The sequence below is a fragment of the Leucoraja erinacea genome, chromosome 19 (genome assembly GCF_028641065.1).
Source record: "Leucoraja erinacea ecotype New England chromosome 19, Leri_hhj_1, whole genome shotgun sequence".
Classification (NCBI taxonomy): Eukaryota; Metazoa; Chordata; class Chondrichthyes; order Rajiformes; family Rajidae; genus Leucoraja; species Leucoraja erinaceus.
The window spans coordinates 12,030,835-12,045,165 of record NC_073395.1 but is presented as its reverse complement, the minus strand read 5'-3'; the positions used below and the strand labels follow the sequence as shown (position 1 = coordinate 12,045,165).

Here is a 14,331-nt window from a genome sequence, read left to right as displayed (position 1 = left end):
ACACAGTACATGGGCAGCAAGCACGGTCTCACACCAGCAGCACGTATTAAGGCAAGTCAGGCCAAAATGCCACTGATTTGGTCTAAAGTCACCCGCGAACATGTGGCGACTGCATAGTCTCCTGCAGTCGCCTAAAAAGTCCCCTAATTGGGACAGACCCATTACCGTGCCAGAGACCCGGGTTCGATCCTGACTACGGGTGCTGTCTGTATGGAGTTTGTACGTTCTCCCTGTGACCACGTGGGTTTTCTCCGGGTGCTCTGGTTTCCTCCCACACTCGATAGACGTACAGGTTTGTAGGTTAATTGGCTTGGTGTTAAAGAAAAGTTGGAAATTGTCCCCAGTGTGTAGGCTAGTGTTAGTGTGCTGGGTGATTGGTGGTGGGCGTGGACTTGGTGGGCTGAAGGGCCTGTTTCCGCGCTGTATCTCTAAAATGTAAAGCACAGAATTTAACCGGGCGTTCTAGAGTAGCAATGAGTGAACGCGCATGGGTTGGAGGATCTAGTCTAATATTTCAGTGGAGCAGTAAAGGTCTCAGCCCTATCAACGGACACTTCCTGATGTCCCTGTATGCCCCTGAGGGATCCTTCCACTGTCAGCAGTGATAACGTCTGCAGCCTTGCCTGCCCTCTCATGTATGACTACCACAGAACAGTTTGAAGAGTGAGTTATCCCCAGTATTCTGACTGATATTTTACTTATAGAATCATACAGCATGGAAACAAGCCCTTCAGCCCAACTAGTCCATGCTGACCAACATGCGCCATCTACACTAGTTCCACCTGCCTGCGCTTGGCCCATAACCCTCTAAACCTATCCTATCCATATTAGTTTAGTTTAGAGATACAGTGTTGAAACACTTCCTTCAGCCACTTAGTCCACGCTGACCAGCGATCACTCGTTTACGAGTTCTATCCTACATGCTCCAGGCGAGTCCACCCTGACCAATGATTCCCATACACGAGTACTATCCTACACACCAGGGACAATTTACAGAAGCCAATTAACCTGCACGCCTGCACGTCTTTGGAGTGTGTGACGTAACCGGAGCACTTAGAGAAAACCCATGCGGTCACAGGGAGAAGGTGCAAACTCCGTACAGACAGCACCCGAGGATCGTACCCAGGTCTCTGGCGCTGTAAGGCAGCAACTCTACCGCTGCGCCGCTGAGCTATTTCATATGCGACTTGACATTTAAGGGTGAAACTTGCTGAGATCCAGTATGGAGCGAGGGGTCAGATCATCCCTTGTGCTCCCAATTTCACAGTCAGTTTGGCTGGGAAGATGGAGTGCTGCAAAAATGCCTGTGATTGATTCTCTCGCCTTGTTACTGTTGAGCGAGACCCGAGAAATGCTCTAGCCTCTCTCCAAAGGTTGATGCAATAAGGTCAATTGGAAACTTCGAGGCTGCTGATGAATTCCTTTTAGGAAAGGGTATGGAAGCGGGGCGGGAAAATGTAGTTAAATACAGATCAGAGATGATCTAATGAAATGCAGTGTCTGGCTTGAGGAGTCCAAATCTACAATCTTATTATCAGGAGCAACAGATTGATTGCTGAACAGATTCTAGCTATTAAATGAATTGGATTCCTTGGTTGGCCCGTGCGCTGGGTTTAAATATACTGTGGAAATATAATTTGACCGTTTCAGAGCAAATGGTAAGTGCAGCAAGTGGTTCCCTTCAATTGTAGAGTAATTCAACTGCTATCAGGGTCCCTGAAGCTATAGGTGATCCTGCCTTGTGTGGAGTGTGGTTATGTTTGCCGGTTAGTTGCAGACGCGATTACAAGTGCGGTGAAAGCTGCGAGTTTGAAGAGGATCACTTGCAAAGTGAGATCGTTCCAGCTTCTGTGTTCCCGATGTGTTTGATACGGCACGGTGGCGCCTCAGCTGCCAGAACCCTCGTCCACGATTGTACGCTCGTCAGACTGGCTGATTCCAGTGCACTCTTGGGTACCCCCAACTTTTGCTCGTCATTAACGGGCTCAACCACGCTCGATCGCGCCTGAGAGTGCTGGAGCAGCTTGGCGGGGTCGGGCAACATCTCCGGAGAACATGGATAGGTGGCGCTTCTGAGTCTGATGGAGGGTCTCGACTCAAGACGTCGCCTGTCCCTGTTCTCTGGGGATGTTGCTTGGCCCCGCTGAGTCGCTCCAGCATTTTGTCTCCTTTTGTGTATTAACCAGCATCTGCAGTTCTTTGTTTCTATATATGGAAACAGGCCCTTCGGCCCACTGTCTCCACCTGTCCTTCAATCACCCATTCATACTGGTTATAATAGTATATCTGATCAGATTGTATAGCAAGCTGTTTGCTGTACATTGGCACACGTGATAATAGTAACCTAATCCTAACATGCACCAAGATGCTTTACCCATGCTCTGCTACAGATTGACCACATTGGTCCCATCAGCCACCTTTGACAATAGACAATAGGTGCAGGAGTAGGCCATTCAGCCCTTCGAGCCAACACCGTCATTCAATGTGATCATGGCTGATCATCCCCAATCAGCACCCCATTCCTGCCTTATCCCCATATCCCCTGACTCCGCTATTTTTAAGAGCCCTATCTAGCTCTCTCTTGAAAGCATCCAGAGATCCTGCCTCCTCTGAGGCAGAGAATTCCACAGACTTTGGTGGGATCATCCGAAAGAAGTTGGTGGAATTCTTCTTCTGGGCCAACGGAAAGCACTGGGTCTCTGCAGCGGTCCTGAGTCTCCCGATCGAGGAGGGTGGTCAGTCGCTGGTGGGCATTTGCACCCAGTTGGCGGCTCTCCGCCTCCAGACCCTGCAGAGATACTCAGGGCGTCTTCCCAGGTGGTACGTGCTGGCAACGCACTTTTTCCAACGGGGCCGCTGCGTTCTAGGTGGTACGCGGATCCCGATGGTGGGGGTCAGCAGAGCCGTCCTGCTGGGGATGCCCGGCTTCTACCGGGACTTGTTGAGAGTCTGGAACCTGGTTGCCGTTGACTGCCCCCCCCCACGGCCCGGGCGTGAGGGCAGTCGGCCCTCCGGGTGTCGGGGGGCTCAAACGTGTGGAGTACTTGTGGCTGAGCAAACCCCCGCTCAGCCGGAAGTACTTGTCGGACCCAGATGCCGTAATCCTTCCCGGGAGCCGGTCCCACACAACTTGAGCCGCCTTTCCTCGACACCCTTCATCACCCTCTAATACACAGGGAGGCGTGTCCTGTACGTGCTCCTCCTCCACACCCTGCACTTACTCGCCCTGGTCCACCGTCTGGATACTAAGTGGCGGTCGTTGTTGCCTTCCGGTCACGAGGGGGCCCCCAGTGTGGGTTCCTCTAGGCAAGGATTCTCCCCCTCTACATCGGGGAGCTGGGGTGGAGGGTATTGCACCGAGGAGTCCCCTGCAACCTGTTTCTCTCACGGTTCACAGACTCGCCAGCCGCCTGCCACTTTTGCGGGCTGGAAGAGTCTGTGTACCACATGTATATAGAGTGTGTGAGGCTGCAGCCCCTGGTCCATTATCTAAAGGGGCTGCTCCTTGCCTTCTGGCTGCATTTCCCACCCACCATCCTCATCTTTGGACACCCTGTGCGTAGGGGAGAGGGTAGGGCTGAAGATGTCCTGGTTGGGTTGCTCCTGGGCCTGGCCAAGTTGGCCGTTCACGTGTCACGGCGCCAGGCGGAAGAGGGCTCTGCCTGAGCCAGCTATCTGCCCCTTTTCTGGGGATAGGTCCGCGCCCGGGTGGGTTTCAAGAAGGACTATGCGCTGTCCACAGGCACCCTGGGGGATTTCCAGAATCGCTGGGCACTGCGGGGGGTTGAATGCATCCTTGACAAGGATTGTAACAAAGTTGTATCGTAGTTTGTTCAAGAAGGAACTGCAGATGCTGGAAATCGAAAGTACACAAAAATGCTGGAGAACCTCAGCGGGTGCAGCAGCATCTATGGAGCGAAGGAAATAGGCGACGTTTCGGGCCGAAACCCTTCTTCAAACTGATGGGGAGTGGGGGGGAGAAGGAAGAAAAAAGGGAGGAGGAGAAGCCCAAGGGCGGGGGGATGGGAGGAGACAGCTCGAGGGTTAAGGAAGGGGAGGAGACAGCAAGGGCTAGCAAAACTGGGAGAATACAACGTTCATGCCATCCGGACGCAAGCAACCCAGGCGGAATATGAGGTGCTGTTCCGGTGTTGCTCACTCTGGCAATGGAGGAGACCCAGGACAGAGAGGTCGGATTGGGAATGGGAGGGGGAGTTGAAGTGCTGAGCCACCGGGAGTTCAGGTAGGTTATTGCGGACTGAGCGGAGGTGTTTGGCGAAACGATCGCCCAACCTCCGCTTAGTCTCCCCGATGTAAATCAGCTGACATCTAGAGCAGCGGATGCAGTAGATGAGGTTGGAGGAGATACAGGTGAACCTTTGTCGCACCTGGAACGACTGCTTGGGTCCTTGAATGGAGTCGAGGGTGGAGGTGAAGGGACAGGTGTTGCATTTCTTGCGGTTGCAACGGAAAGTGCCCGGGGAGGGGGTGGCACGGGAGGGAAGGGAAGAATTGACAAGGGAGTTGCGGAGGGAGCGGTCTTTGCGGAAGGCAGACATAGGGGGAGATGGGAAGATGTGGCGAGTGGTGGGGTCACGTTGGAGGTGGCGGAAATGGCGGAGGATTATTTGTTGTATTTGCCGGCTGGTGGGGTGAAAGGTGAGGACTAGGGGGACTCTGCCCTTGTTGCGAGTGCGGGGATGGGGAGAGAGAGCAGTGTTGCGGGGTATGGATGAGACCCTGGTGCAAGCCTCATCTATGGTGGCGGAGGGGAATCCCCGTTCCCTGAAGAACGAGGACATTTCCGATGCCCTGGTGTGGAACGTCTCATCCTGAGAGCAGATGTGGCGTAGGCGGAGGAATTGGGAGTAGGGGATGGAGTCTTTACAGGGGGCAGGGTGGGAAGACGTGTAGTCCAGATAGCCATGTGAGTCAGTTGGTTTGTAGTGTATGTCGGTCAGAAGTCTGTCCCCTGCGATGTGTATTGTATCGTAGTTTGTTTAGTATATTTGTTTGTCTTGTATTATGGAAGTGGGTTCTGCTTTGTTTTATTGGATTGTAAATATTGTTTTTAATAATTTAATAAGACGCTCTCTGTCAGCTCACTGACCTGTGTGGACTCCCAATCCAGAAATGCTTTGTGTATTTGAAAACTCTCAGAATTGTGTTAAGGCTTCTCCTTTTCCAGTCCATTTCCTCTCATTCACTGCCTGAACATTCTGCATTTTAATCTGTCTGCGGACAATCTGTGGCTTTGACTTGGATTTCAAGAATCTTCGCTCTCTTCATTGCTTCTTCCTTTGATAATCTCATTACAGATTTCTGAAGTCCCTTGAGACTTTTCTAGTGCCACAACATTAACTGCCTGATAGTGTGGCTGCGAGCTGTATTTCAAATTTTATGGCATATTTATACTATGCAGTGTGCAGAGCATCTCAATTAACCACAAGATAGACGCAAAGTGCTGGAGTAACTCTGCGGGTCAAGCAGCATCTCTGGAGAAAAAGCATGTGTGACGTTCTGGGTTGGAACCCATCTTCACACTGAAAGTTGAGGGGAGGGAACTAGCCTTTTTCTACCTCCAGTTCCCTCTCCTCTGCTCTCAGTCTGAAGAAGGGTTCCAACCCAAAATATCACCCATCCTTTTTCTCCAGAGATGCTGCCTGACCTCAGTTCAGTTTAGTTAATTGTCACGTGTACCGAGGTACAGTGAAAAGCTTTTGTTGTGTGCTATCCAGTCAGCAGAAAGACAGTACATGATTACAATGGAGCCATTTACAGCGCATAGATGCATTATAAGGGAAGAACGCTTAGTGCAAGTTAAAGCCAGCAAAGTCCAATCAAGAATAGTCCGAGGGTCACCAAAGAGGTCGGTAGTAGATCAGCACTGCTCTCTGGTTGTGGTAGGATGCTTCAGTTGCCTCATTACACATGGCAATAAACTGTCCCTGAATCTGGAAGTGAGTAACCTGCTGAGTTACTCCAGTACTTTGTGTCCATCTCTGGAGAAATCCCACCAGTCTTCAGACGAAAAAGGCAAGCAATCTGCTACCCACAAACAGAGTTGCCTTTGGTATAAACCAGCATCTGCAGTTCCCTTCTGCTCCATGCTTGGCTGCACAGTGAAGCAGCAAGTGGAGCTGCTGCCTTGCATCTCCTCCTCGGGTTTGATTCTGTCTGTATTATATCACATCCATCCGTGATCACATCAATTATAATCCGACTGATGAGGGCCAATGTGCCGAAAGCCTTTCTGACCACGCTATCTACCTGTGACGCCACGTTCATGGAACTATATACCTGCACTGCTAGATCCCTCTTGGTTTATAGTCAACGTACAATGTTGATGATCAGAAAAGGAAATGTTTCCATTCAACACAACTAGTTTTAATGTATATTTTAGAAACCAAAGCAAAATTTGTTCAGCATTTTCAGCATAAAACCCAGTCCTACCAATCACCGTATAGGCCCTGCCCATGTTAGATGTTTAAATTCCATTCAACTTCATGTTGAATTTGTTGTCAATTAGTTATTTAAATAGTATAAAACAGGGTTACACATTTAGTTTAGTTGAGTTTAGTTCATTGTCACGTGTACCGAGGTACAGTGAACAGTTACTAACCAGTCAGTGGAAAGACAATATGTGATCACAATCAAGCCATCCACTGTGTACAGATACATGATAAAGGGAATAATGTGAATAGGTCCGAACACAGTTATGAACTGTATCACCTAATAGCCACAATTATGGCAGGTACTTTTCACTGATAACACACAATGGTTGCATTCTGTATTGGAAACATTGTTTAGGGAATCTGAGACCTCAGGGACACTTATGTCTTGTTCACCTGTGAAGAGGTATAAAGGGATCTAGGGGTGTGGATAGAAAATATTTGTTGATTCCTGGAATATTACAGTCAATACTATAGCCAAGCCAGATCCGTGCTGAAAAACAAACATTAGTTTCTGTTCTATAATCCATTTGTTATATCTTGGCTCAGGTTTTCAAATATATTCTTCCAGTTATAGATTGCTTCAGTGCAATTACATTTCTGTTGTATGTAATAAATTATTTAGCAAGGCTGCCCTTCGCTCTGCAGCTTATAAATGGATTGCAATGCAACTGAGTGAAACCAGAGCAAATCACTAGCCAGGAGAAACAGAAATAGTCCAAAGTACAGTAAACCCTTGCAATAACGGACCTCTGTATAGTGGGTTTCGGTTATAGCGGACCGAGACTCCTGTTACATTGCCCACCCCCCACTTGCCCCAGTCACCAAAACGTTACGGTAGTGGAAGCGGAGACAGTGAGCAGCATGAAGGAGGCGTGTTCTTGGCATCCCCAGCCTGTGAATTCCCACTTGTTTAAACCCCGCGTCCCCCCCAATGCCACGTTTCTTCCCTCCAGGCCTTGGGTTAAACTTTAACCCCCTCACTTGGTTATAGCGGACAATCAGCAATAACGGAACCATGGTCCGTTATTATGAGGGTTTACTCTAATTGCTTCGTCTGGTTTCTGCCCCTGTCCATTGAGATGAGGAAAACATTTTTCACACAGAGAGTGGTGAATCTGTGGAATTCTCTGCCACAGGAGGTAGTTGAGGCCAGTTCATTGGCTATATTTAAGAGGGAGTTAGATGTGGCCCTTGTGGCTAAAGGGATCAGGGAGTATGGAGAGAAGGCAGGTACAGGATACTGAGTTGGATGATCGGCCATGATCATATTGAATGGCGGTGCAGGCTCGAAGGGCCGAATGGCCTACTCCTGCACCTATTGTCTATGTTTCTATGTTTCTAATATTATACTCTCATCTCCCTTTGCCTGCCACCTACTGAAGCTCACTGTTTAACCCTGAATTTCACCACGTCTCATCAGAGTTGGAAATCACGGTCCTAATGTAGGCAAAAAATATAAACTCTGCTTTCAGACTGAAAAGCGGTAAAGTAGTTAGTTTAGCTTGTTGTTTAAGAAGGAACTGTGGATGCTGGAAAATCGAAGGTACACAAAAATGCTGGAGAAACTCAGCGGGTGCGGCAGCATTTATGGAGCGAAGGAAATAGGCAACGTTTTGGGCCGAAACCCTTCTTCAGACACCTTATCTTGTTTTTTTCACTAAATTGTGCAAAACGCAGATTGGATAAATTTAGAGTGCTGCCTGTTTAACCATTCAATGTTAATGACGGGAGATCTTATTGAACGCGCCCTGAAGCAGGCCCTTCGGCCCACCGAGTCTGCGCCAACCAGCAATCCCGGACACCAGCACTATCCTACACACTGGGGACAATTTACAAAATTTACCAATTAACCAAAAACCTGTACACGTTTGGAAGTTTGGGAGGAAACCGGAGCACCTGAAGAAGTCTCATGCAGTCACAGGGAGAACGTACAAACTCCCTACAGACAGCACCCGTAGTCAGGATCGAACCCGGGCCTCTGGCGCTGTAAGGCAGCAACTCTACCGCTGCGCCACTGTGCCATATTGTATTCTTCCTTTATTTTGTGAAAGCACTGAGCGGTGCCAAAATTCAATGCAAATATGTCAGAACATTGCAAACTAATTAGATGTATCTAAGGAACAAACAAGTAAAAGAATAAAAGGCTTATTCTATTTAAAAATCTGAATTGCATGCATTTCCTGTCAAATAGTAGCTCTAATGTACATGTTTTTATTTGTCAACTGTTTTTGCTTGTTTTGTCCCTGGAGAACATAAATAGGTGACATTTCGGGTTGGCACCAAGAGTCTTGACCTGAAATATCACCTCTCCATTTTCTCCAGAAATGCTGCCTGACTTTGGGTGACACAGTGGCCAGACACCTGGGTTCGATCCTGGCTATATCTATATGGAGTTTGTATGTCCTCCCTGTGGCCACATGGGTTTTCTCCAGGTGCTCCAGTTTCTTCCTACACTCCAAAAATGTACACGTCTATAATTGGCTTTGGTAAGTTGGAATATTGTCCCAAGTGCTTGTAGCTTTGGGTACGGGGTGATCGCTGGTCGTCACGGACTCGGTTCCACACTGTTTCTCTAAAGTCTAAAGTAAAGTCTGAAACTAGATGAGAATGTGTTGTAGCGCATCCCAAAGACATGCAAGTTTGTATGTTAATTGGCTTCTAAAAATTGTCCCTAATGTGCAGGGAGTGAGATCACATGCCACTAGTTTGAACGGGTGATCGATGGTCAGCATGGGCTCAGTGGGTTGAAGGGCCTGTTTCCACGTTTTATCTCTAAACTCTAAATAGTGCAGGGTGGGGGAGGGTTGTAGAGAGCAGGAAATGTTTGTGATAGTGTGGAATTACACTAAAACGACTCACTTCACACATTACCTCACTGGATGTTCTTCTTCTTCATGACTGCACCCCTGTGTCGTCAAATTGAGTATGCCTTGTTCCATCGATCTTGCTGTGATCGACTATGCTGTGTGTCAGTGACTGACGGATGTTTGGAGTGCTTCATTGGAGAGAGGCACACGCAGCACTGATGTCCAAACACCTTACTTTTCCATTATTGCTGAATCGTAGGACTATATTTAAGATCGGCTGTTTTTCAGCCTGTTCAGCAGTCAGAAGGTCCCAACCCAAAACGTCACCTAACCATGTTCTCCAGAGATGCTGCCTGACCCACTGAGTTACTCCAGCACTTTGTGTCCTTTTGTGCAAAGCAACATCTGTGGTCTGAAAAAGGATTTTGGCCCGAAACGTTGCCTATTTCCTTCGCTCCATAGATGCTGCTGCACCCGCTGAGTTTCTCCAGTATTTTTGTGTGTACCTTCGATTTTCCAGCATCTGCAGTTCCTTCTTAAACACATCTGTGGTTCCTTGTTTCTACTGGGTTTTCCACCCTTTGCATGCAACGTGAAATAAGAGACTCAAAGAGTATTCATATGATCAAGAGTGCAATACCATTTGTCTGGCTGGAGATTAAGACAGTGGCTTTAGGCTCACTGTGTAAGAAGCTTTTAAGTGATTGCCTGGCAGTGACTGGTAATAATATCATCTTGGTGTACCGTTCAACAAACTGTGAGCTGCATATGGAACCTCACTTTCCAGTGCTGTCCCTTCTAGAGGCGATTCCAAAATGTTTCAATATTCCATCGTGTCAGTCCAGCCTTCCCGAGATATAAGATCAGTTTATCAGCTGGCGCACATTTGGACCGTTAAGATTGGAGAGTTAGCTTCAAACGAATCCTCCAGGCCACTTCCTTGTCCACTAATCCGCATTATCTATCCCCCACACCGGCCTGCCACTGTTTCCCTTGCAAGCGAACTGCGAGCAAAGGCGATTTGTTTGTGATAAAGTGGATTTTTTTTTTTTTTACTTTGCCATCCAAAATCAGTGAAGTGTTCCCAGGCAACGGCTAAGGTTAAGCAGCTTTGCAGTGGCTGATGAAGTAAAGGCACCGTATCTTTCCACACTTAACCATAGACAACAAGGTTGAAGCCAGCCTGGGCTAGTGACAGCAGGGGGTGCAGGTAGGGCTTGCATTGCAAGAAGGGAAACAGGACTCCGACTAAACAAATGTGCTGTATTATATCACATCCATCCGTGATCACACCAGTCACTGCAAATCTAAGAGTCAAGAATTATTTTATTATCATATGTCCCAAAATGGAACAATTAAATCCCTACATGCAGTAGCACGACAGATATGTAAACATAATACTCTGTAAACACCAGAATAAACAAAGTATAAAAATTTTCTTTGTATTTAAGAATAAAAAGTTCTGTATATATTGTTTTCCAGTTTTTTCTAGAAGTTTCTCTTCGAAAGCATTCGACTAAACTGGAAATGTAGAAATTAGACACATAGAAACATAGAAAGGTGCAGGAGTAGGCCCTTCGAGCCTGCACCGCCATTCAATATGATCATGGCTGATCATCCAACTCAGTATCCTGTACCTGCCTTCTCACCATACCCCCTGATCCCTTTAGCCACAAGGGCCACATCTAACTCCCTCTTAAATATAGCCAATGAACTGGCCTCAACTCCCTTCTGTGGCAGAGAATTCCAGAGATTCACCACTCTCTGTGTGAATTGAGCTATTTATCTTCTGACTGTTAAGGAAAAGGTCCTTTTCCAGCACAGGTGTTGGTTTGTAGCTTAATTGGTTTCAGTAAAATTGTAAATTGTCCCTAGTGTGTAGGATAGAACTAGTGTAAGGGTAATTGCTGGTCGGTGTGGACTCAGTGGGCCAAAGGGCCTGTTTTCCCGCTGCTTCTCTAAACTCAACTCAAACTAAACTAAATTAAACTAAACTGAACTGACCTAAACTGAATACAACACAGTCCTTTTAGTCGACCATACCAAACATAGTGCCAAGATAACTAATTTTATCAGCCTACACGTGATCCATAGTAGCTCTCCATTCACATGGCATAGGAACAAGCCCAGATCCACAAGCTTCCAAATTTGTGACTTTTGAATCTCTGCTGGAACTTTTGTTTTGGTGGAGGAGATGGAATATTGCGTCAGGTTGATGTTGCTGAGTTTGGAGAAAGCAATTGTCTGAGGCATTTTCATTCTCTTTTGGTACAAGACCACTGGCTCAGGCCTTGCTCGTGTTAGCTGTGGCTTAGCTGGCAAATGTGTTGTCGCTGAATCAGTCAAGCCTGTGTTCCCACCCACCTCAATCTCTCACACAAGCCCGGGCTCCAGACTCCAGAGTACCACCAAGGAAGTGATGCTGTGTCTGAAGAAGGGTCTCGAACCGAAACAGCACCCTTTCCTTCTCTCCAGAAATGCTGTCTGTCCCGCTGAGTTTCTTCAGCTTTTTGTGTCAACCTTCGGTTTAAACCAGCATCCTTCTTACTGTGTCAGAAGTGTCTGGTTCCTGTTGAGACTTTGGTTAAAGTCATAACTGATCTCCCAGGAATGAAAATGTGAGATTTTGTACCATATTTATCCCTCAAGCAAGCCCATTAAACTCTCTTTGCTCATTTATCACATTGTTCTCTTTAGGAGGTGGGTAATTGCAAAGTGACTGTCATCAGCAATGAACCAGCAATCAGCAATTAAGCTGCAAGGCTTTACCATGCCACGGAGCTGTGTTGACGTTATCAATTGTATGGTGGCATCTCCAATAGATAGCAGCATCCTATCAAACCTGCACTGGAAGTTATGGCTAAGATTTTGTAATGGGTTTGTTATGTTGAAGCATGATCACTGCTAATTAAGCTCCGGTACTTACTGTCCACATTGATGTAAGGACAGTGTGGGTATTTTTAAGGTGGCGATTGAAAGATACTTGATTAGTAATGCCCCTGTCCCACTTAGGAAACCTGAACAGAAACCTCTGGAGACTTTGTGCCCCAACCAAGGTTTCCGTGCAGTTCCCGGAGGTTCCCGGAGGTTTTTGTCAGTCTCCCTACCTGCTTCCACTACCTGCAACCTCCGGCAACCACCTGCAACCTCTGGGAACCGCACGGAAACCTTGGGTGGGGCGCAAAGTCTCCAGAGGTTTCCGTTCAGGTTTCCTAAGTGGGACAGGGGCATAAGGGTGTCAAGGGTTATGAGGAGAAGGCAGGAGAATGGGGTTGAGAGGGAAAGATAGATCAGCCATGATTGAATGGTGGAGTAGACTCGATGGGCCGAATGGCCCACTTCAGCTCCTGTGACTCATGAACATGAGCTGAGGAATGATAGAATGGATCTAATTCTTCCATACCACAATCTTTTCACTAATAGATCAGTCTCAAGGAGGGGTACGCAGTTTCAAGGTAAGGGGCCAGTCATTTAAAACCAAGGTACATAGAGGGGGTGGCACGGTGATGCAGCGGTAGTGTTGCTGCCGTACTGCACCAGAGACCCGGGTTCCATCCTGACTACAGATGCAGTCTGTTAGGAGTTTGTATGTTCTCCCTGTGACCGCGTGGGAGAACGTGGTGCTCCAATTTCCTCCCACACTCCAAAGACTGCAGGTTAATTGGCATCGGTAAAAATAAAGTTGTACATTGTCTCTAGTGTGTAGGATAAGCAGGCCCTGCCAGAGGGAGGGCAACGGGTGCCATTTGGCATGAGCCTCATGCCTGTCTGCTTCAAAGGGATCTTGATTTGGGGACCTCTAAGATTGTAATTGGCCTGGGCCTCAGTTCATCTATGAGAGGGCCTGAGGATAAGTGCTGGTGCATGTGGTGATTGTTGGACAGCGTAGACTTGGTGAGCCGGAGGACCTGTTTCTGTGCTGCATCTCTAAAGCCAAATGATTTCTCTTGCCTCACTGAGATGCAGAGGCTGGATCAATAGAAGTATCTGAAGTGGAGGTAGATAACGTCTTGAAAGATTGGGAGTTGAGGGCTGTGGGGATCTTGGCATGGTGGAGTAGATGAGACCTAAGGTAAATCATATTAAAGGACAGGTCCATATAGTCTACTCTTGTTCCTATTTTCTTGTGTTCTTGTTTGCTCAACCTGATAATATATTTAACTTTAAGTTCATAAGTTATAGGAGCAGAATTAGGGCATTCTGCCCATCAAGTCCACTCCGCCATTCAATCATGGCTGATCTATCTTTCCCTCTCAATTCCATTCTCCTGCCTTCTCCCCATTAATCCCATCATCCTTTCTTCAAGGGTGCTGCCTAATATATTTTAACGTTGATAATGATGTTTTAAAGTGACAATCACAGAGAAAATATCTTGCTGATCATAATTTGATTTTCTTTCTCGCTTTAGCTTCTTGCAGATTCCAGGATCCAAAGGGACTTGTCTTGCAGAAGTCCTGCGCTTCGGGGCTGGAGAATGGCAGGGATGAAGTCGAGCCGAAGATGCAGTTGCTCTGTACTCGTTCTCCTTCTGATCCATCTGGGTGCTGCGTTGGAAGTGCCCCTTGATCGTGAGTGAAAATCTATTCCATCTTCAATGTCCAACGGGGCTCAACCCCTTGACCGGGGGGGGGGGGGGGGGGGGGGGGGGGGGGGGTCCCTCTGGGTGTTCCCGCTACCTGCCTCAATCCAAAACTGTGGGGATTATTCAATTTTGGAAGGAACTGCAGCTGCTGGTTTACACCGAAGATAGACACAAAACGCTGGAGTAATTCAGCGGGTCAGGCAACATCACTGGAGAGAAGGAATGGGTAACGTTTCTGGTTAAGATCCTTCAGAATCTGAAGTAACAGGTCTCGACCTGAAACGACACCTTTTCCAGAGATGCTACCTGACCTGTTGAGTTACTCCAGCACTTTGTGTCTATTTTTGAATTATGCTGTTAATTGACGTCCAATTGCCATCAAGTTCATGGTTGAGTGCTGTAACCGGGAGGAGTTGATGAGATAATAAAAAAGGAACTACAGATGCAGGAGGGAGTTGATGAGAATTTGGAATTAATGTGGAATTAG

At 47.5% G+C, this 14,331-nt stretch overlaps 1 protein-coding gene across 21 annotated transcripts in view; it reads left to right on the top strand.

Moving 5' to 3' along the window:
• Positions 1-14,331, top strand: part of nrcama (neuronal cell adhesion molecule a) — a 198,063-nt gene that overhangs the window by 83,672 nt on the left and 100,060 nt on the right. For all 21 annotated transcript variants that reach the window (XM_055650313.1, XM_055650303.1, XM_055650302.1 and 18 more), the window contains one exon: positions 13,671-13,830. In XM_055650313.1, coding sequence (XP_055506288.1) covers positions 13,737-13,830 — 94 coding nt within the window. In that variant the 5' untranslated portion in view covers positions 13,671-13,736. The remainder of the gene's footprint in view (positions 1-13,670; positions 13,831-14,331) is intronic.